Source organism: Ceratosolen solmsi, unplaced genomic scaffold (genome assembly GCF_000503995.2).
Source record: "Ceratosolen solmsi marchali unplaced genomic scaffold, CerSol_1.0 scaffold39, whole genome shotgun sequence".
NCBI classification, from domain to species: Eukaryota; Metazoa; Arthropoda; class Insecta; order Hymenoptera; family Agaonidae; genus Ceratosolen; species Ceratosolen solmsi.
The window spans coordinates 3,430,586-3,452,313 of record NW_011948433.1 but is presented as its reverse complement, the minus strand read 5'-3'; the positions used below and the strand labels follow the sequence as shown (position 1 = coordinate 3,452,313).

Here is a 21,728-nt window from a genome sequence, read left to right as displayed (position 1 = left end):
CGGGTTTCAAATAAGACGAGGTTTTACGAGTCCATGTTGTGCAGTCTGGTGGCTGATTGCGATAATGTAAGAAATCAATTTTTTCGGCCGTCGTTTCTTCCTCGGTTTATCTTCGTTACTCGCCTTCTTCTTCTTCTTCTTCTTCCTCTACTCCTTCATCGTCATCATCGTCATCATCGTCATCATCGTCATCATCGTCATCATCATCATCTTCTTCTTCTTCTTCTCCTTCTTCTTCTTCATCGTTTTCTTCTACTTTTTCGCCTCACCTCTCCCCTCCCCCGTTCTTTCTTTGTTTTGCATCGCACGCGTGTAAGACTCGCGCGCATGCAAGTCGATTAAAATCACAGTGCCTTTTTCGGATATTTTTCCTCCGTATAATTAATTTCATGAAACTGCCGAAGCGCCCGCTACGGAAAATTATGAACATGATAAATTATTTTTATCGGTCAACATTGACTTTACGTACGGCCAATCGTACATTTTTCGCCTGCGTAAATAAAAATTGATTTCTTCTTTATGTAAGCAAGGCAATTTGTTGAATTTTTGCGATGGAATAAAATAACGTCAAAAGGCTCGTATTTAACGGAGTCGCAAATGCACGTGAAACGCTTTGTCGCGAGAATTAAAAGACTCTGAATACTGATATGTATATAATATTATAGACTATTATATCATGAATAATGTTTTCTTAAACTGAATTTTATAACTTTGGGAATGAGAAAGTTGTGTTGGTATGCTAAACGAACTTTATTATAAACGGCAATTTCAAAGTACGTTAATTCATTGTTGGGGAAACAGTGTTTGACCGAACAATGAAAGTAAAGAACTTTGTATCCAAGTTTTTATTATTTAGCTGCACAGTCTTACATTGAAATGAATTTATCCTTTCACGTGTGCATAACCAACTTCCAACAATATTTAGATTTTATGACAATAACGTCGAAGAATAATCGAAGAATAATAGTTGATATTTTAGTAAATTTACCGATAAATATCTGTATTATTATTATTATTATTTTTTTTTTTTTTTTTTTTTTTTTTTTTTTTTTTTTCTATAATAATGCTAATATTCAAGTACGTATTCAATTTATAATTCTTGTTGAATCGATTGGATAATTTCGAACATTTATACTCTAGAAAAATTTAGAGGTCATCATTTTACATATAAATTCAAGCACAAGAAGTCATTGAAAGAATTATTTATTTTACATAAAATATCGGTATGAATATTACTATAAAGTAATATAATATGTACAGCGGACAATGTAGATTTTGAAAATTAGCATAACATATGATATTAATACTGCAGCTTAATAAATATGATATTATACAAAAACTTGTTTCAATTTTTATTAAATTTGCGAATATATAGATGTAAAAGTGGAAAGGTTTATTTTTTATGAGTATTGATGTCATTGTGACATTACAAAAGGTTACTCTAATCTAATAATTCAATTATTTAAAGGAAAATGTCATTAGGTAAATTATGAATTTTTATAATATTTTCACATTATAGAGTGATCTTATGACATATATGTGGATCGCATTAATTTCACACACTGATTAGTATATATTTTCAAGATTTTTTTTCAAATTAATGTTTGAATCGTGCATTTGAAAAGGACAATTTTTAAATACATTTCCAAGCACCTTAAGTGTTGATAAAAGTATTAAAAGCAAAAAATTATAGTTGATTAATAAATCAATACACAAACGTCCATTCAAAATATATTGAACATTAAGAATATAATATTTTAATTACAAGCGACAAGTTTTAAGCGACCAATGTAAATTTAATTAAATAAATGGCGAATACTTTACTCTTTTTTTTTTTTTTTTTTTTTTGAAGCAACGCAATTCGCTCGCTCCATGATTATTAAAACTTTGAAAAATCTTTATTGTGTTTGAATAGCTAAATGCCTCTGACGCAATACTTATAATTATCCAGTGATCTAAAGTTTCAACCATTATTTTTGTCTAGCAAGCCGATACAAAACAGTTAATTTCAAGAAGAAGGAACATTGAAAATTTAATCATAAATAAAACTGGTCGCGAAGTGCCATTAGAATCAAAATTAAAGGCATTTAAATAAAACGCAACGACTCCTTTCGCAAATGCTAAACAGCTGCACGTGCTCTTAGGCATCGTAAGCCAATAAGATTAAGCCTGTCCATCATTCTCAATTCCATCAACTGTCCCTCGTTATAAATCCAATCCAAACATACGCCTTGCATCTAACAATCATGGCAATACTAACGATCCAACCAATCGAGCCAATAGAATCCGAAACTTCCCCCCCCCCCCCCACTCGCGACTACACCCTCTGCCCTTACATTGAGCTCACAGTAGTCGAGCATCGACATCCCCTACCTCGAATAACTAATCGTCTTTAATGAATTGCAGTGGACAATGGGCCAGGGTATACAAGTGCCGCTCGCGTTCTACGGGCATCGTCTACGCAGCCAAATATTCCTCGAGGAGCCGCTTCAACGCCGATTGCAGCTCCGAGCTGCGCCACGAGATCGCCCTCCTCTCGCTCTGCTCGCAGTCACCGCGGGTCGTCAGGCTCCACGACGTTTACGAGACGCCCAAAGAGATCATCATGGTCATGGAGTAGTAAGTCTCCAGGCAGTTTCTCGAGCTAGATAAGTCGCTTCGAGATTCGAGAGATCTTTTGCCGAGCGCCGCGAATAGCGATGACGCGTCGACGTTTGCTTTTTGCTTCTTATTCAGTGGGTAAGCGCGCGCGCGTGCCTTGTAAATCGTTGCGGATGAAATTTTGCCGAGTGCGCGGGCGCTCGTTCTGCGCGTGCACGTGTTTCGCATTGTCGCGAGGCTTAGAGGACGAGATCGGCGCGACGGAGAGGAGTCGTTGATTGTTAAGGGCGGAGGGGGAAGGGGAGGGGGCAGAGGTGAATTTCCCTATCATCGATATTACGGGGATAACAAAATAGTTTTAGCTGCATCCAATGGAAGATGAGAATTTTGGGTTATAGTATGAGATTATTATTTTGTCGATAGTTCTTTGACAGCCTCCGTGACAAAATGTTGATGTAAAATCACAATCCGTGTGCTTATTTTGCACTAACGTTAAAAAACATTTGGTAAAGATGTAGCGAAACTGTAATATAATGGTTATCCAATACGTGGAGTGAGTTTTCAAATGACCGTTGTAATAAAATTGTTCGATTATACTTTGCAATTATTATTCTTTAGTGGACTAATGCGCCGAAGATCTATTAAACGCAGCTTCGATAATATAATGCATATCATAATTTATGTAAATTGATTTCATTGCAGTTTAATGATTTATTCAAATTTAATAACTGATAATTACTATTTAAATATACACTGAGAAAATATTGGTCAGTTTAGTATGTGTGATACTATGAGCAATTATAGATAATTTCAATTTTAAATGCCCTATACACTCGTATAATGTCTAACAGCTTCCTACTAATTTAAAGAGAATAATATTAATATATTGCAATTACTGCTACTAATAATATTTATTATCGCTTGTTGTTGTTTAATCGTCATCGTCGTCATCATCATAATAATCATCATCATCATCATCATCATCATTATCTCATTTATTACTTATTCTTAATTTTTGGAGCATTAAATTGGATCAATAATAAGTAATAATATTTTTTGCTTCCTAACATTGAATTGCTTAGCGTAATCTACACAATTTAATTGTGTCCATCCAATTAAATCGACTGTGTGACGAAGTTCCCATTTGTGTTTAATGTATTTCTCAAATGTTGTATTTCAATTAATAAGAAATTGTCTAAGCTTCGAGCAAAACTCAAAACTTTCTGCGTTTTTAAACGATATGGGTTAATCGACATTGTTTCTTCGCTTAATTTGAATTCTATTTCTTTTCCGATACTCAATAGAGATTTTATATTCGACAATTAATAATTTCTTTATCGTCGTCGTGTCAAGTCATTTCTACGATATATTATTTATTAACTTGCGCCACCTTAAATAACTCTTATTATACTTTCACCAGTGAATCTAATTATGAATTCCATGTATTAATTGAATGAAAAATATAATAAATATCTATCGCATGTTGTTTGTGGAACATTACTTATGTGTAATTGGGAATTACTGCTATCAATACACATAACGTGTCAATGCACAAAATAATCGTTAATATGATAATTGAAATTACAAATGTATGCATCATAAGATTTTAATTAGAATTTTGAATTTTTTTACATTTGTAATTTTGTATTTATTTTATATACTTTTTAATTAATAATCGTCGTTAATAAAATATTGGACTAAGTATAAATATTGAGATATCTCCAATATAATTTCAAGCTTTATATTTTCAATATGATTCCAATAATTATATTTCAATTATAATTTCAAATATTAAATAATAATAAAAACATTTTTTATTATCACAACTAAACTTAGTATCTCATTAATCACATAAATTTTGTTCTATTAGCTTTATTAATTCCCCGCTACTTATTTAAAGCAATTTTTAACAAACACTATTTGGCAATATATAATACAGCATAATTCGTTTCAATTAATAATTATGAATAGTAAATAAATTTTCAAATTGATCGTTGTTAAATTTATTCATGCATATACTAAATTACTTATATCCTTTACTAAATTACTAATCTTTTATTAAACTAGTTTTGACTTAAGTTATAATCTTTTATGCTAAATTATACTTACGTTCTACTTATTAATTTTTATCTATCTATAAATTTCTATTCCTTTCTATTTTAATTGCTCAGCTGTTGATACGTGTTTTATATCTTTCATAATTTTAGATTATTTCATTGATATAATTTTATCCTTTAAGTGATAATCTAGATTTACATTTAATACCAATCAGTTTTTCTTTTTCAAGCTGTTTTATTATTACGCTGGTTTGATTTCAATAATATTTATGAATGAGATTACGATTGTTGTTAATATTAGAAATAATTCGAATTGAAAATTATATCTATGCTGTCTCAAAAATCGTAGCCATTGAAAATATTAATTTCTTATTAAATACTTATGCTCTTCAAAATCAGATTCTTAATTAGTAAATAATTTGAACTTTGTACAATCGATTTATATTAGACAGAAGCTTAAATTTACTCGATATTTACAAATCTTAGGTACAAGATAATTATTAATTTTAATCTCAATTATCTATATGAATATATATATATATATATATATATATATATATATATATAACTTTTAGTATTTTAAACAAACAAATAATTGTTTTTCATAAATGTATCTGTTTAAATTGAAAAAAAAAATTGTTCTTTTTAAACATAGTGATTCTTTCCGTTATGAAAAAGAAAAAAAAAGAAAGCAGAAAAAAAAAGAAAACTCTAATCGGTAAGATTTATCTTCAAGTTTCTTAACTACTTTGTTTTTTATATACCGTAATGTCGAGTTATATCTATAGACATAACTTCTCGCAATACTCCTACGTTAACTATGAACATTTTATGTAGCTCAATATCTTGATCTTTATTCATCTTTTTATTTCCCCAATATGTCGTCTATATATCCGGTCGAAGAGCTATCTCGTATTTTAATTTTTTATTCGAAAGAAATTCATGATTAATCTCACGTTGTTTCAGTCAATAGTTTTAACTTAAAAGTATTGTTTCATTATAAGCACTCGTATTGCTCATAGATTATTCGTATTACTCATGTGTAATCGTATATTCTACTTGCCCTTCATTTATAAAGTGACTATCTTATACTTGACTATAACTTGGTTAGATAGTGATGCCGAGGATAAATTGAATAGATGCTAAATATACTTATTAGTCAAAATGGCCGCTTGTATAATTAATTTTATTCTATATTTCTAGAGCAGTATATATATATATATATATATATTAACTATCTCTTTTATTCTACTATAAATACCATAAAATATACTATTTTGATTTAATGAATTATCATGAGACGTGTTCGGGATAATGTAGGTCAATAATTTGTAATATATTTATAATTCCAGATAGTACGTCCCCCCCCCCCCACTGCACTTGATTAGAGAGGCAAAAGGAAAGAAAAATACAGAAAATCTTGCACAATATAACTGCGGTTGGTTGACATTATAAGTAAATTCGAGCTTAATCAGTGTACATACAATTACATTTTTACTAGCCGCATTGATTCAATTAGCATTTGTATTCCAAACCACGCTGATTACACGTTATATCCAATTACATTATTAACATGCTAAATAATAAACACGTAACAAAATCATTAAAGCTCACTATCAATGTTGAAAACAATGAATAATTTATGAACTTTCAGTGCAACGTTTTATGCAGAACTTGAGTCATAAGAAAATAAACGGTATCTTTCGATGAGAATAAATGTGTTGATCTGCATATAACTTGCAAATAATTGCACGTTCGATAGTAACTAACGGAGCCCATAATTTTCATAGCCGCATTTCTAAAATTAATTTTTAGAAATCATTTAGAAATAATGATGATTCACAAAAATATCGACTTGAACAGTGTTGCGCTTACGAGTGCGAGAAAGACGTGGAAAGTATTTTTGCGCCCTTGGCTTATCTTTGATTGTAAATGATTTTTCAGCTTCACTGTTAAGAGACAAGATATAGTACATATAGTATGGCAAATTTATTCAAAAATGTAATAATTTATTTAGCTCTGAGTAGTTATCGCAGAAAATATATCTAATTTTATATGAAATTTATAATTTACAATTAGTAATTGGAGAAAGCAGCAAATATTCGATTTAGATTTATTATTTCAATATGCTGAAGGTTGCTAATTAAATTATTAATCCTGCCAAGATCCAATATATAGAAAGTATCGCATGAAATATAAGATTCTCGATAATTAAATTTTTTTTTCGTTTATGTAAGAAAACAAGAAAAAATAGAAACAAAATTGCAAATTTTATATGCTTGTTTATTAGTCGTCGAAAATATTATAATCTAACGCGAGGAGAAAGATTATGTAATATGGTCAAATTGTGGTATAATAAATTTTGATTTGCCATTCACGCAACTAGCAAGGATATTCACTGTAATTCCAAGCTTATAAGCATCGTCATAAAAAATAATTAATTATTTGAAGTATTCATCTTCGGTTTAAAAAAAATAAAAAATACTTTTACGTCGCTCGATAATAATAACACGAATAAAGCATAATTAAAGTAAATCATGTAGGCTAAAATTATAATTGGACTTCAAGCCTTCAAACTTCAGCATTCGCCTGCACCTTAAAAATATCATTAATATAAAATTAAAATTTAAGCAAACATTAATCTCCGCGAGACTTGACAAACCGCGACCTTTAAGGATTTTTTTACTCTTTAATACTCCAATTTTCGAGAGAGAGAGAGAGAGAGAGAGAGAGAGAGAGAGAGTATACTGTCGTCGTTAATAGATAAGGAGTGTTTGGTTAAAATACGTCTGAAAATCATTTGGCAAATCGTAAAGACCAGCAATTTACGACTCAACTGAAAAATTGTAGAAAAAGCTCGTTAAAGCCTTATCCTACGCTTAGCGCGACCTTTCTACCAAATGTATTCGATCCTTATATAAACGGCGTTTTACGATGCTCCGAAGTAAAGTAAAGCGCGAGCTAAGCGGCAGCGAGAGGTCGAGGGGCAGTCGCGAGCGGCCCCATGAAATAAGGTTGTTCGAGCACCAGGTTCGCGCCAGGTCCCTTTATTAACGTAGTAATTTCGAATGGCCGAGAAAAAGCCGAGAGAGCCTGGGCTTTCCCAGCCAGCGGCATAACATTACCGGTCCGAGCTTATTTTCTAATTACGCTTGCAGCGCGCCGGGCGGCGACCTGCAGACGCTCATTGACGGGGATTTGGTGCCTCTGGAAGGTGACGTGATCCACTTTGTGCGGCAGCTAGTGGAGGGACTTGCCTACCTCCACGAAAGAAATATCGCCCATTTGGACATCAAGGTAAGTTCGCTCCGTAAAAGGCGCGGCGCCGCGGAATAGCGCGTCTTCTTATAGCGGCGACGTTCCCGGAACGAGGCGGCGAACGGGACAAAGGGGCCGCTGCCCGTCCGGCTAATTACCGGAGCTAAGGAGCGCCTCGGAGTAAAAAAATACGCACGCGGAAGAACGGCCATGTTTGCTTGCCGAAACGCAGCGGAGATGCGCCCGCGATATTCAACTCGCTTCTCTCCGCGCTACGACCTTGAGCGTCTGTTTGGAATTCGCGCGAGTGCGCGCAAAAAAAAAAAAAAAAAAAAAAAAAAAAAAAAAAAAGAAGCAGGACGCTCGGCGCATTTTGTTCCGGTTCGCTCGAACGTTGACTCGCGCGAGCTCTTATTGTCTAAAGACGTGGCTGGATTGTGGGGAAGGGGCGGTGCGGCGATACGGGTGGAGGTGATCGAGAGGCGACGCGCGATTCATCGAAAACTTAATTATAGGGATATGGTCGTACCTCCGTGGGCAAGTGTCTCGCTCTTTTTCAGCCGGGAGAGCGAGCATTCTCGGGATATGAAGAATGATAATGCTCGATGCCGTGATTGTCGTGGCGAGGAGGCCGGCGCTCCTCCTCAATTTTATTTCGCAATTTACGAAAAACAGGCACATACATTGCTGCCCTCTTGTATTCCGCGACTAATTCAAAAAGTAATTATTGTAATGAATAACTGCTCACCTCGAGGTTTAATACTCGCGTGTACGTAAATCAGGCATTATTGCATGGCTTTTAAATGACGTTGGGAATCCGAGTATTTGGGAGTTAATGCTGCATCTTTGATATCCCGGAGCTTATTCCACGATGAAGCAATAAAATGCTATTTCTCCGCTTGCGCGTATCGATTATCCGCCGTAAAATTGGAGCTCGAATCCCGCTGCGTTGGCGCACTTGTCGGACAATGAGCTCGATTAGACAAGGATAGTGCCAGCCGTTCTCCCGTCCTCTCACAATTAAATGGAGAAATCCGCGAGGCGGAAATGCATTTCGTTAATTTTAAGCGATAAAGCGAGCGTATAATTCCGCAATCTTAATGACTCAATCCCATGGTAGCGCGAGATTCTCGTTTTTCAATAAGATCGCATTTGTATACCACGCGCACGCGCGCACACATACATAAATGGCATATAGAATGTAAATGCAGTCGAGTAGGTTTACAGTATTTTATTGGTTCGATTGAAAGTCGAAGGATCAATGCGCGCTCCTGGCTGCAGAAAGAGATAAAGAAACCCTGCCGACGCAAGGAAGGAAGGTACAAAAGCTGGGTAACATCCCGATCGGGAGATAAGCCGCACCCGGTGCACTACCGTTGCCAGCAAATCCCCCTTACCGATATAATGATATCCTGTCGTGTAGTCGGCACATAACTTTCCCTCTCCTGGCCCTGTTGGTTTTCTCTTTCGCCGAGGCCGAGGATCCTTCCTCGGGATGACCTCGTCGTGGATGCTGCTGCTCTTGCTACTACTACTACTACTGCCACTACCACTATCACTACCACTATGACTGCTATTACTATTCCTACTACTACTACTATTCCTATCCCTCCTTTTTTTCATCCTCCTCCTCCTTCTCCACCCAAGGGTCGAGGTCGCTCCGTATGTTAGGCGGGGGAGGGGGGTGTAAGGGAGGTCAGCACGCTTCGCGCAAATATCGACCGTGGATCGCGGGCTTCCTGGAGGCTGATGGGCGCGTCAACGACCTCGAGGATGCGCGGAAGGAGCTGCTTCGCTTGATTAGGCTCGGAATGCCTTTGTCCTTCCTTTGGGTTCGTTGTTCTATGGATTTGTGACGATCGTTCATTATCGCAATGTTTATCGCAATGTCTCGAGACTTTTACCAATCGCTACATAGAGCAACTCACTCTCGAACCTTTTGTTCTAGTTTCTCGTCAATTTTTTCACGCGGCGTTCATACGTTTCAACGTACCACGTGATCGAGCGAGTGTCGATGGAATAGAATCGCGTATTACGTTGATCACTGAGACAAAAAATAACCATTCTTACGAGTAAATATTATGAACGCTCACGGACAATCTCAAATTCGAAATCATCAAACTCGACTTAATTTAATGCAAACCTTACCATTTATGTTAAAATACTGTGATCAGGCTCTGCTTCCTTTAAGACGGTAAGAGGATAATTTTTGTTTTTCCAAACAGGTACATCATTATATAAAAGTGATATGTTTATAAATAAATGTATGTGAAATTCATACATGGGAGAACGTTATATTCCTTACGTTAACGTATTATTATTAATACAAAGTTTCATCAAACAAGCTTATTTCAGCGAAATGACGAAGAAGTTACAAAATAATGCTTGCAATTTTGCTATTCCCGTTTTCATTATTATTGTCGCAATGCATATTTTCATATAATTCCACTTTATCAATAATAATGTATTATTAAAAACTTCTGTTTAGAAATTCGCTTTTTAATTTGTGCAAATGGACTTTTCATTTCAACGCTGAATTTATATAATTAACTGAATTTTTTTTCTTTCTTTTTTTTTGCAAATCTTCTCGTTCATTGCACCGCCGGCAAATTGCTAGAAACATTGCAAATCCAACTTTATAAATACAATTTCACAAAATTCTAAAGAAATATTCTGCTTGATGAATCATGTATTTTTATTGTAATGCATTATAATATTATAAATTTACTTACGATTTGTATTTAAAATATATTAAAAATAAGTGTTATAGTATCGTCAGTTGAATATTGAAATTGAAATATCCAGTCGTTTATAAAGACTGTCGATACGTAGAATTAAATTCACATATTTTTCCACCCATGTCCTTATATATATATATATATATATATATATATATAAGAATAAATGAAAAAAGTAGGACAGTTATAGGGATCCTTCATTTATTACATACGCGAGCAACAATACTCGCAGGCGCAGGTTATTAACAAATGAAATCAGAGCGCGCGTCGCCGTCAGTCCTGATATCGTTGCGTCGTTTATAACGTCGATATACGCAAAAAGACAAGCGCTTTCATTACATTTGAAATGGCACGGATATGCCACTATCAGTGTGACGACATACGCTGAAATCGGCTCGCTGCGGTAAATCTCAATCGAGTGCGTGTGTCAGCCGCCGTGGCCGCAAACCGATCATTACGCGCCTTCACTACGACCAAAGGACTAATAGGGTAATATCGGGTGCACTCGAACATTGGGGTGGGCGCGAAGTACCGTAATTTCGTGGAAACGGAGGTACGTTCGCGCACAATGGAAATTGAATCTTTTAACAGGGCCATTAGGCGATACCAACGGCTTCTTACAACACGCTTTTACATTCTTACGCAGCTTCTATCTAATTTTACCCGACATGGAGCGTGTTTGTCATTATTCTCCTTACTTTATTATTTCTATTATTATTATCATCATCATTATTATCATTATTATCATTACTGCTGATTTTGCCGTTGTTTATTGTTATCTTTATTGTTTGTCGTTTGTTTTTATTGTTATTATCGCTGTTGTTATTATTATTGCTACAGATTAAGATGCATATATTTGCAATTCAAGATGCAAGAGACAAAAAATTATTCTTTATAAAATGAAAGTATAAAAATGCAGAGGCGAGACGTAAGTAAGCGTAGTCTGAGCAGAGTTTCTTTACCTCAATGAAACGCGTGCATTTTGAATGAAAATACAAGTGACTCGGCTCGACTAAATATTTCTCAATTATCAAAAGATATTTCTCTGAATGGTTAAATGCTATTGAGCTCAGAGATAAATGATTACGGAGCATCGAAACAAGCGAATGTTGAAGAATTAATCATTTGTTGGCTTTGTCGACATCTTATCCTCCAGACTAAAATCCAGATCGGACGATTTTATCTCGAGCCTTCATAATTCCTTCGCGATCGACAAATCTCAAAGAGCTCACAAGCTCCAAATGGAGCACAGTACACACATCCGTATCTCGCATCGCGTGCGTTTATCGATTAAAATTATCACGAGCGATTAGCGTTCGCTAGTGTAGAAGCGCCAACCGAAATTGGCAGCGGCGATTAGCATCATCGGCCGAATAACCATGGGCGGCCCCGCGCTGCAGCATGTATTTTCACGCGTCGCTCGGTCCATTATTCATTGTGTCAAGTATTTTCGAATATTCAAGATCACCCACGCAGACCGTACATGTGTAGATGGAAGTGCGCGTCAAGGTCCCCCGAGTCGGCAAAGGTCCGAGCAGCAGCTGCTCACCAGCATCGAGGAGGCTGCCCGAGATGTCGTTACGATGTGTTTTCTCACGCGCCCGAGTGCTATTAAACTTTCGCCTCGGTCGCCTCCTCCTCCTCCTCCTCCTCCTCCTCCTCCTCCTTCTCAACCTCCTCAACCTCCACAAACCTCCACAAACCTCCACAAACCTCCTCAACCTCCTCAACCTCCTTCTCCATCACCTTCGTCGCAGCCGCCGCCGCCCCCGCCGCCGCCACTTTTTCTCCGCGAGTCCTCACGACCTGGCTGCTCGCTCTTTTACACTGATGCGCTTATCGGGAGGATCGCTCTCGCCCTCGTTCATCTCGCGCTTTTTTCCTGGATCGAATTTTGTGGACCTCTTGAGCTAAGCAATTTCTATTGTTTATCGTCAGCTCGTCGTGCAGCGTCGTCTCGTGTTCCGATATTTTCTCCTTTTTACATAGAATCGAGTTGCTCTCCTCGATATTAAGCTTCCTATTAGCTTTGCTTATATTATGTTAGCGATATGAATTATAGTCTAATGCGACAGGCCTTTATAATATCGTTTTACAAAGGAATTCTTAGGGTAAGGTGACCGTCTCTTTTTAAATAATATTTTTCTACGGAGAAAATTTGTGTGCAGAGCTAAGAACGCCGCCAGCGTTACATTTGTCGCATAAATCTTTATAATGGAAATTAGAATTTATATTATTATTAAATTTCGTTCAATAATTTAAATATATTGGAGATATTTAATTAGATTAATTTAGATATAATTAGTTAAAGGATTATCTTGAGGTAATTGTGATAAGAATGTTTAAACACTTTCGTATCAGCGGTAACAATTTATTTTCACAATTTAAATTTAAATATCAAATTCAATTATATATTTAAATACGCGTAAAATTTATCATTCATAATACATTTTTTTAAACCATTAAAAGCACTGATATTTACAGTGTATAGTTCACTTTCTACTAAAATAGAGAGTCGCAAAAACTTTAAGATACCAACTAAATTATGATTTATGTTGTTCTCCAAAATGTTTTCTGTGCTCCATATACCGTAATTAACGATTGAGCATAAAATTATGGCAATTCTAATAATGAGAAATAAAGGAAACAAACGTAACGAATGTTTACGATATTATCTACAATAATGTACATCGGTATTTTGAAATTTCTTATACAAATAAGATAATTGACACTTTCATCGATCCAAGCCCAAGGGTTAGTTAACTGCATTTTCGAAAACCATCGCGTTTCTTAAGCCATTTTTGTATCGATCAAGGATAATAAAAATTAACGCTATAATATATCATTTAATTTTTCTGCGATGACATTTCGTATTCTATCATTTTGTGCAAACAATTATTTTTCTTTGATATATTCAATGTGAATTTGTGAATTTGTCATTTTCAGCAACTAATAATGAAAATGAATATGTCAAATTGTGAATAATAGCGAATATTAAAAGTACGAATATTTAAATAGTAAAAAAATATTTCACGATACTTTGAATTATAATAGAAAAGTAAATAACTACTTAACATAAGGCACTATGAATGATTCACGACCAATTATATCGACATTATGACAAGAATTCTAAGTGTTTGAACGATAGGATCGAACATGTTCAATTTGGAAAAATAATCTTACATTAGACATGTCAGTTAAAATTCTATTTCCATTTTATTAGTGTAATAAAATAATAAAAATTAAATATGAATTAAAATAATATATCAATGTGGGAGGGTGTGTACGCGTTTATGTGCGCCGGATTAACATAACTCTTAATTGTATTTGTCGAAGTTTTTTTTTTTTTTTTTTTTTAACGAAAGTTTGATGTTACAAATTAAATTTTTTTTTTTTAATTCAATAAATGAATTTAAATGAATATCTATAATTCTACTGGAATAAATTTTGTACCAAATTATCTATTTACATATAATCTTGTCACGATGAATTTTATTATGCTACGTTGGATCCACCGTAATATAGATTATTATAAATTCATTACTTATATTTTTTTTATACTTTCATAAACATTGGTAAACGTACAGATTGTTTTTTTTTTGTTTCTTCAATATTTTTAACTGAAAATATTTATAACTAAATTTTGTTAAATTAGTGTACGATTAATATAGAACGTAGCATATATTGATATAAATTTTACAAATTAATAGAAAAAAAATGAAGCACATAATTATTTGCCGTAAATTAATAATGCAGACCTGTTCTCACTAAATTGAAAATGTGTTGTTAGTTTCCTTTGAATATAATCAAAGTAAAAATGTATTAATTGTGAGGTATCGTATAAAAGCCTAATTGCATAATATTAATTGCCGAGATTTGAAACGAAAGAAAAATTAGCACAATTTTTGAATTTTTAAGACAATCATACGTTACCGTAGGATCCTGCATAATATATTTAAATTAGTGTCAAGTATGATTATAATTATCATTACTCTTGTGACACAGCGATAGTATAATATAAAAACCTTATACGCTCCGTCCCTCCCCCCATTCCCCTTCCGCTCCTCATTCACGGGGAAACAAGCTTCTCTTGAAATATGTGTGTTTCCAGCCGCAGAATCTAGTAATGATGGGCAGCTTCCCGGACTGCAACGTCAAGCTGTGCGACTTCGAGATATCGCGAGTCGTCCTCGAGGGCGCGGAAGTCCGCGAGATCCTCGGCACTCCTGATTACGTTGGTAAGCAAAAGGTGGATGCCTCGTGGAGTGCAAAACAACGTAGATAATACGTCACTCCCCGGTATGGGGGTTCGACGAACTTCAGCAACGGTCATATGCACGACGCTACGAATGTCCTTAAAAAGACATCCACGGAATCAACAACGTCGTCATTTTTTGCGCATTAACAATGCAAAGTTATTCCGTAGAACTGCGTAAATAATATATTGAATTCTATCAAAGAAGATTCGAGGGAGCGCGAGATGAAGAAGCAAGAGAGGAAAAGCAATAAAAAAAAAAAAAAAAAAAAAAAAAAAAAAAAAAAAAAAACTACATAATAAAAAAAGGAAAGGAAAAATAAATTAAAATAAAACATAAGAACTAAATCGTTACCACACGCTTGTTCGAGCTTGATAGATCGCCAATTCGATATCTCGCGCTCGTTATTTATACAGACGTGCGCAAAATCATAACGATGTTTTCTCTGCTTCGTTTATATATTTATATTTAATTTTTCAGCTCTCGACTTCCGTCGTATATATTTTCAAATCACTTTTATGTTCCAGCTCCTGAAATACTTCATTACGAGCCGATTACATTAGCTGCTGATATGTGGTAAATTATGCCGAAACTTTATCAACGAGCTTATCTATATAATAATCATCGATTATGCTAATAATTTATGTTAAATGGCCGTGGGTAATGCTAATAAAGAATTTGGCGTATTTTCATATCGCATTTTCAAAAATATAAAGAATATTGTGCAAGCCATACCAATTGATATCGATAAAAACTCGAGGATCTTTTGCTTGCCCGAGGATTAAAAATTTGCAACATCGATGATTATATAATTTGAATGTAATTCTAAGGAGCATATGTAATTTATAATTGGAGGGTAATAAGCAAATAATCAATAATAGTGTAAGTGTGTATATATATATATATATATATATATATATAAACTGGAGGTAATATTAAGATCATATGAATTATTTTATGGCAAATGGCAATAAAGTTAAAATGATTATTAATTTATGTATAACGCTGGGACACTTTGACATAATTAAATAATTTATATTCAAAGCACGTGGCATGTTTCAAATAAATATAAAATCATATTAATAAAATATAAATCCATCTCATTTGAAAATAGACGAATAACTACGTGGACTTCTATATATTTCGATGATTTATTTATCATTTATAAAATAAAAAATAAAAACACAACCTATACATTATTCAAACTCAATTGCTTATTCTATTCAAACTTTAAACAAAACAAAAAAATTAACAATATTAATATTATTAAATTCCTCGACGTACATTAATCGTAAAATATTCAAATTTCAAAAATAAAATTCTTTTACCAAGTCATTTAATGATGACATAAGTATATCCTTAATAACAGACCAGAAAAAATAATTCCAAGCGACACACACACGTGCGAGCGCACGCTCGCACACACACATTTTAGAGCAATGCATTACTTGTTCTTGTTCATAAATTTTCAAGGATCGATGTTTTGCAATTTGAAAGAAAATTGATAAATTGTAGGAAAAGTTAGCAATAATATGATCGGGCTCCTTAAATATTATTATTTCAATTTGATTATTTAATTTGTTTGCGCATTGGATGGACGAAAGCCGAGAGGCTTTGTCTCGTCAAATTCTAAATTCCAAAGCTAAATATTTGCATAAATTCGCAAACAAACCTTTTCAATTAGACACGTGACTAATCGATCGTCACGAGAGCATAAGAATCATTTTGTTTTTGTTCCTTTGCGCTCACCTACGTGCCGATTAGGTCTCTAGGTGTTACGACGTACGTTCTCCTAACTGGTTTCTCGCCTTTCGGCGGCGAGACCGACCAGGAGACTTTCAAAAACATCATACTGGGTCAGGTCGACTTCCCGGAAGAACTCTTCGAGGACGTGTCCGCCCAGGCTAAGGACTTTGTCGCGAAGCTCCTCGTGCTTGAACCAAGGTAATGATTTTATACATCGACAGTAACAATAAGGGGTGCCTAGGTTGCCCAACCCGCGCGAATATATTCCATGGCGTACGATATATTCATTTACGTACGATCCAGAGATCAAAGAGACGCGCGTCATCGCGCTCTATGAGATTTAGTTGCAATTAAATTCCCCGCTGTCGCGTGCGATTATTGACAAAAGTATAAAAGGCATTGGATTTCATTTTGTAATGTCGACTATACGAATATTGTCTTTTGTAATTAGCTGGGAAATATTCCAAATTTATTGCAAAATGTCTCGTGTGTCTACTTATGGAGAAAGTAAATTTATTATATCCGCTGTAGTGCGTACGTAGTGCAGAGAAATAAAAAGATTGTCAATGGGAGATTGAAAAAGTCTTAATATTTTTCGTTTAAATTTATTATGATTAATATATATATATATATATATATATGTTACATATAAATTTATCTGGTTAATAGCGAGCATAAATTTTGCAAGACTTAATAAGAAAACAGCCACTATGAAAGCTGCGAGCATTATTTCATTATTTTCTATACAAAAATGATCGTTTGGACCCATTAAAGAATAAAAAAAATGAGCCAATACTACGCCTACGCTAAACGACTCATCGAAATGTTGGTATAATTAATTTCCAATTAAACCCCATAAAAGATAATGGTAATATTATTGTATTGCAAATGCGTAAACAACTTTTTCTCCCCCCCCCCCTCACTCTCTCTCTCTCTCTCTCTCTTTGATTAATTTCATAACAAATCACCTCGATACTTTTAATATTTGTATTAATCGAAATAATTAGCCAACTGGCAGAAGTAAAATTGATTTTCTTCCGGCATCCGCATATATCAATGACATGAAACCTCAAGTATCTCATTCGTAAGAGATTTATTAACCCAATGAATTTATATATGCGTTACGTACTTTAATGCGGGGGCATAAATTTTTTAAATTTATTTAAACATAAATTCTTCCAATACGCTAAATAATTTATGGCCCAGCCGATAATTATATAATTTGAAAGTCTTGCCTTTTTATAAATACGCCAAAAGCTTAAACGATTATTAGCAAACATTCGTCTTGTCGTGTTCCTTGACGTTGAAACAGGAGCCTCCAAGGCACATAATACTTTTAATTACAAAGTCGGCGCTATGATGACTCGAGCACGACGCGATCTAAAGCCTTCCCAAGTCTTTCCCAAAATCATCCACTCGAGCCATGAATTCATCCAAGGAACTACGAGCCCAGAACTTTAATGTGAGGAAGGTGTTGCAAGCATCGCGACCTTGAAAAAGCCAATTTCCATTCCGGCAGTGCACGTATGTCGGCGAAGCAGTGCCTGCGTCACGAGTGGCTCCGGGGTGCACCGACCCAGGCTTCGGCTCACCTGCGCAAGTACCTGTCCAAGTCTCGGGAAGTCCTGCTGGAGCGCGTCGTCAGCCGCGAGAATCTGCGTCGTGCCGCTCTCCTCAGCCAGACGGCCCAGCAACAACAGCAGCAGCAACAGCAGCAGCAGCAGCAGCAGCAACAACAACATCAACAGCAACAGCAGCAGACGATGGAGCCGAGTCAACGGGGATTGAGCCAGAGCGAAATCTGCCTGAGTCGCGGATTGATGGGAAGCAGGGGGAGTCTCAGTCTTCCCGGGAGTGGTAGCGAAGACTACGAGAGCTGCGTTCAGGATACGAGCTCATCGAGGACGAGCCTCGCCGATTCCGTGTCGTCCTCCAAGAGCAGCCTCGCCATGAGTCAGAGCTGTTTGCTCAACAAGGAGCAGACGCAGGGGCTACTTAATCAGGCGCAGGATCGTAGGTCGCTCAGGGCGAGCATGGCTCAGGGCTTGAATCGCGCCAGTCTGCTGTCAAAGATCAGGTTGGTTCAGCAATTCGGCAAATTTTTTTTCCTTTTTTTTTTTTCAATTTTTTCCTTCTTATTCAAAATTTGAATTAAAAAATTTTCCTTTTTATTCAATGTTTAAAAGCGCCGCGATTCTTTTAGTTGGTGATTTTAGTCGATGTCTCACGGCGTCGGTGCTAAAGCTCGAAACAAAGAACTAATGACTATTAAAACAATCCGTAGAACTTTGTTGGCTTTTATTTAAAAGCAAAAGAACAAAGCAAAAAAACAAAAACAAAAACAAAAACAAAAACAAAAACAAAAACAAAACAGAAATATGAAATTGCTGCTATTATTAATTAAAGATTATTATAGCTTCGTAACGACGTAGGTGACGTCCTCGGGTGCGCATCTTCTTGCTAAGGGGGACCAAAGAGTTGCGCGGTCTGGGGCTCGACAAACATCCTAATACCTTTTTCTTCTCGCGTAGGGGTCTCAGCCAGGTACAGTCGAGGTCCCAGGCTTGCCTGCCATTGTTGAACGGCTCGAGTGACGAGGAGGACCGGCATCGATTGGAACGCGATCACAGACATCACCAGGTGATGAAGGGCAATCCCCTCGATTGCTGTCACTTTGACGGCTCGCGAGAGAAGCTCTACGGCCTCAAGTCCCTCTCCAAGTCCCAGGGTATGCTCGACATTTATCGCAGTCTGGAGAGTCTTCAGAGGCACAAGCGCGACCTGCTGCGGCAGAAGGAGCGCTCCAAGACCGAGGACGTACTGCCCCTCTTCAGGCACCTCGTACACGGCTCGAGTAGCGCGTCTCTCGGTTCCGTCTCCTCTTCGAGATCAGCGGCGCTCTTACGGTACTTTGATGACTTTACCTCGCCGGAACGAACGAGCACCGATAACGGCTATGATCGCAACGATAATGTTAACGATGACAACGATGACAACGATGACGACAACGATGACGACGAAGACGACAACGACGAGGGGGAGGAGGAGTTGGTGGAGGATGATGACGAGGACGAGGACGAGGACGTCGTCCACAGCGGTGATACCGCCGACGGCCAGCTCATTAACAAGGTATTACTTTTTTTTTAAGGATGGATTAACGAACTCGATTGGCCATGTCATCGAATACTTGTACAACGCTGTCCTCCACGATCTTGTCAATTTATTAAAAGGTGACGATAATTGCCAGACGATTAGTGACGAGCATATGCTTACTCACCCAATGGGATCGCTTCGTTTGCCAATGTACCGTAATCGCTTAACGACGCAGCTTCCAATTATTAAAAATGGCAGATTATAGATCCACGCGCTCTACGCGCATTTGAAAGTTTATCGAAATTGCTATTTGTCGTCGATAAAAATCGCTTCACTTATAAGAAAAGTAGGACGTGCATTCTCTTGCCAAAAGATCAAACGTAGTGTACTTGTAATTGGTTCCCGTAGAATCTGGGTCAGGCTTTGTATCATGTGATGTTCAATTAGCACAAGTACATACCCATTCGTATGGCTTGCAAAGAAAAAAGATAAAAGATAAAAGAAAAAAGCAAAATGAAAAAAGAATATGAACAACAACAATAATAACCAAAAATTAATATAGACAGATCTTTCCATTTTAACTACTTGTTTTTACAAAGTTATTAATAATCTCGAGTTATGACAATATTTATTTATTTATTTCTTATTTTTTTTTTTTTACTTTTTTATTTATTTATTTTTTGTTGAAATTCGCCCGATTTTTTACGCAAGTCAGTCACTAGATGCCTCCTCCACTCGTTACAGCTTGAAAATTTTAATTAATGCTGTGCCGATGATTGTAACGCGACTGTTCTCCTCCACTTTATAAATTTACGGGGGCCGAATTTGTTAATCGCCTCGTCGGCCGAAAGGGGAGGGGCGACTCGCCGTATACTACAACTACGAGGACTAACTATACGTAAATATACCGTCAACGAATTTTCAGCCTTAAATGATATTTTTCGTCGAAGCAATCCACCTACACGAAGGCAATAGCGACAATTATAATATCTCAATGCTGTCCACATGTAGAGTGCAAATAACTTTTAAAGCTCTAATATCTCACTCTCGCGTTAATAACATTTATTTCTTAAATATCAAGGAGCGTCACACGAGCAGTGACACTAATAAATGCAATAAAATCAAATTATTGTTTTGGATTCAAGCAACGCAGGTTATTCTCATTTGGTGATTTCAATCTCGGGCCATTGCACCGACAATGCCAAGTGTCGACGAAATAATCGCTTGCATTTAACGAAAATTAGCTAGTTACGTCATTGTCATTCGGCATTATTTAACATAGCATGGGAAGAACATTGAGCCGGTAATAACGGCAACGACGAGCACCACGAGAGCGGCAAAGGCGAGGCCGACGGCGACGGCGACGACGAGGGTGACGGCGACGGCGACGGCGACGGCGTCGGCAACGACTCTGGATGAAGACGAGGGAAGGAAGCGTGAAGCCATCTATCGCGAAGTCATTGACGACGGAGGCGATCGACCTCGCAATAATGGTGAGTGGTTAAGCGTGTGTAAGCACGTTAGCCGGACTCCCGTGCTGTCAACGTCGTCGATTTTTTGAAGGGATACGTGCGTGCGTGCGTGCGTGCGTGCGTGCGTGCGTGCGTCCGTCCGTCCGTGCTTGTACGCTCTATACGATCGCTGCTCTCGGGCACTCGCGCCTCTTCTTTTCATTCTCTTTCTTTCCACTCTCATTTTTGTTATCGTTCTCGGAAGATGGATTGGATGGGTGAGACGTGCTCGTAAAGGGAAAATCATGAATACTTAATGCCTGCTTTACAAAGCAGAGATACTTGAATTTGACGATTTTATTAGGTCTTTTATTTGTATAAGCTCGTTGCTTTTTGCCGTTGGGAGTTTTCTTTTTATGCTTTACGCTCCGCCCGCCGAATTAAGAAAAAAATACCCGGAATGCGCTAATATAAGCATTTGAAATGTCCGACAAATCAACTCATGTCCACTATTTTGATTTTAATAGG

The 21,728-nt window shown here is 36.4% G+C and overlaps 1 protein-coding gene across 1 annotated transcript in view; it reads left to right on the top strand.

Annotated features, from left to right (window-relative positions):
- LOC105364639 (probable serine/threonine-protein kinase HSL1) overlaps window positions 1-21,728 on the top strand; it is a 35,720-nt gene that overhangs the window by 11,891 nt on the left and 2,101 nt on the right. The window contains exons 2-8 of the mRNA XM_011502619.1: window positions 2,407-2,619; window positions 7,817-7,955; window positions 14,766-14,892; window positions 15,438-15,486; window positions 16,675-16,854; window positions 18,176-18,733; window positions 19,188-19,785. Coding sequence (XP_011500921.1) covers window positions 2,407-2,619; window positions 7,817-7,955; window positions 14,766-14,892; window positions 15,438-15,486; window positions 16,675-16,854; window positions 18,176-18,733; window positions 19,188-19,785 — 1,864 coding nt within the window. The remainder of the gene's footprint in view (window positions 1-2,406; window positions 2,620-7,816; window positions 7,956-14,765; window positions 14,893-15,437; window positions 15,487-16,674; window positions 16,855-18,175; window positions 18,734-19,187; window positions 19,786-21,728) is intronic.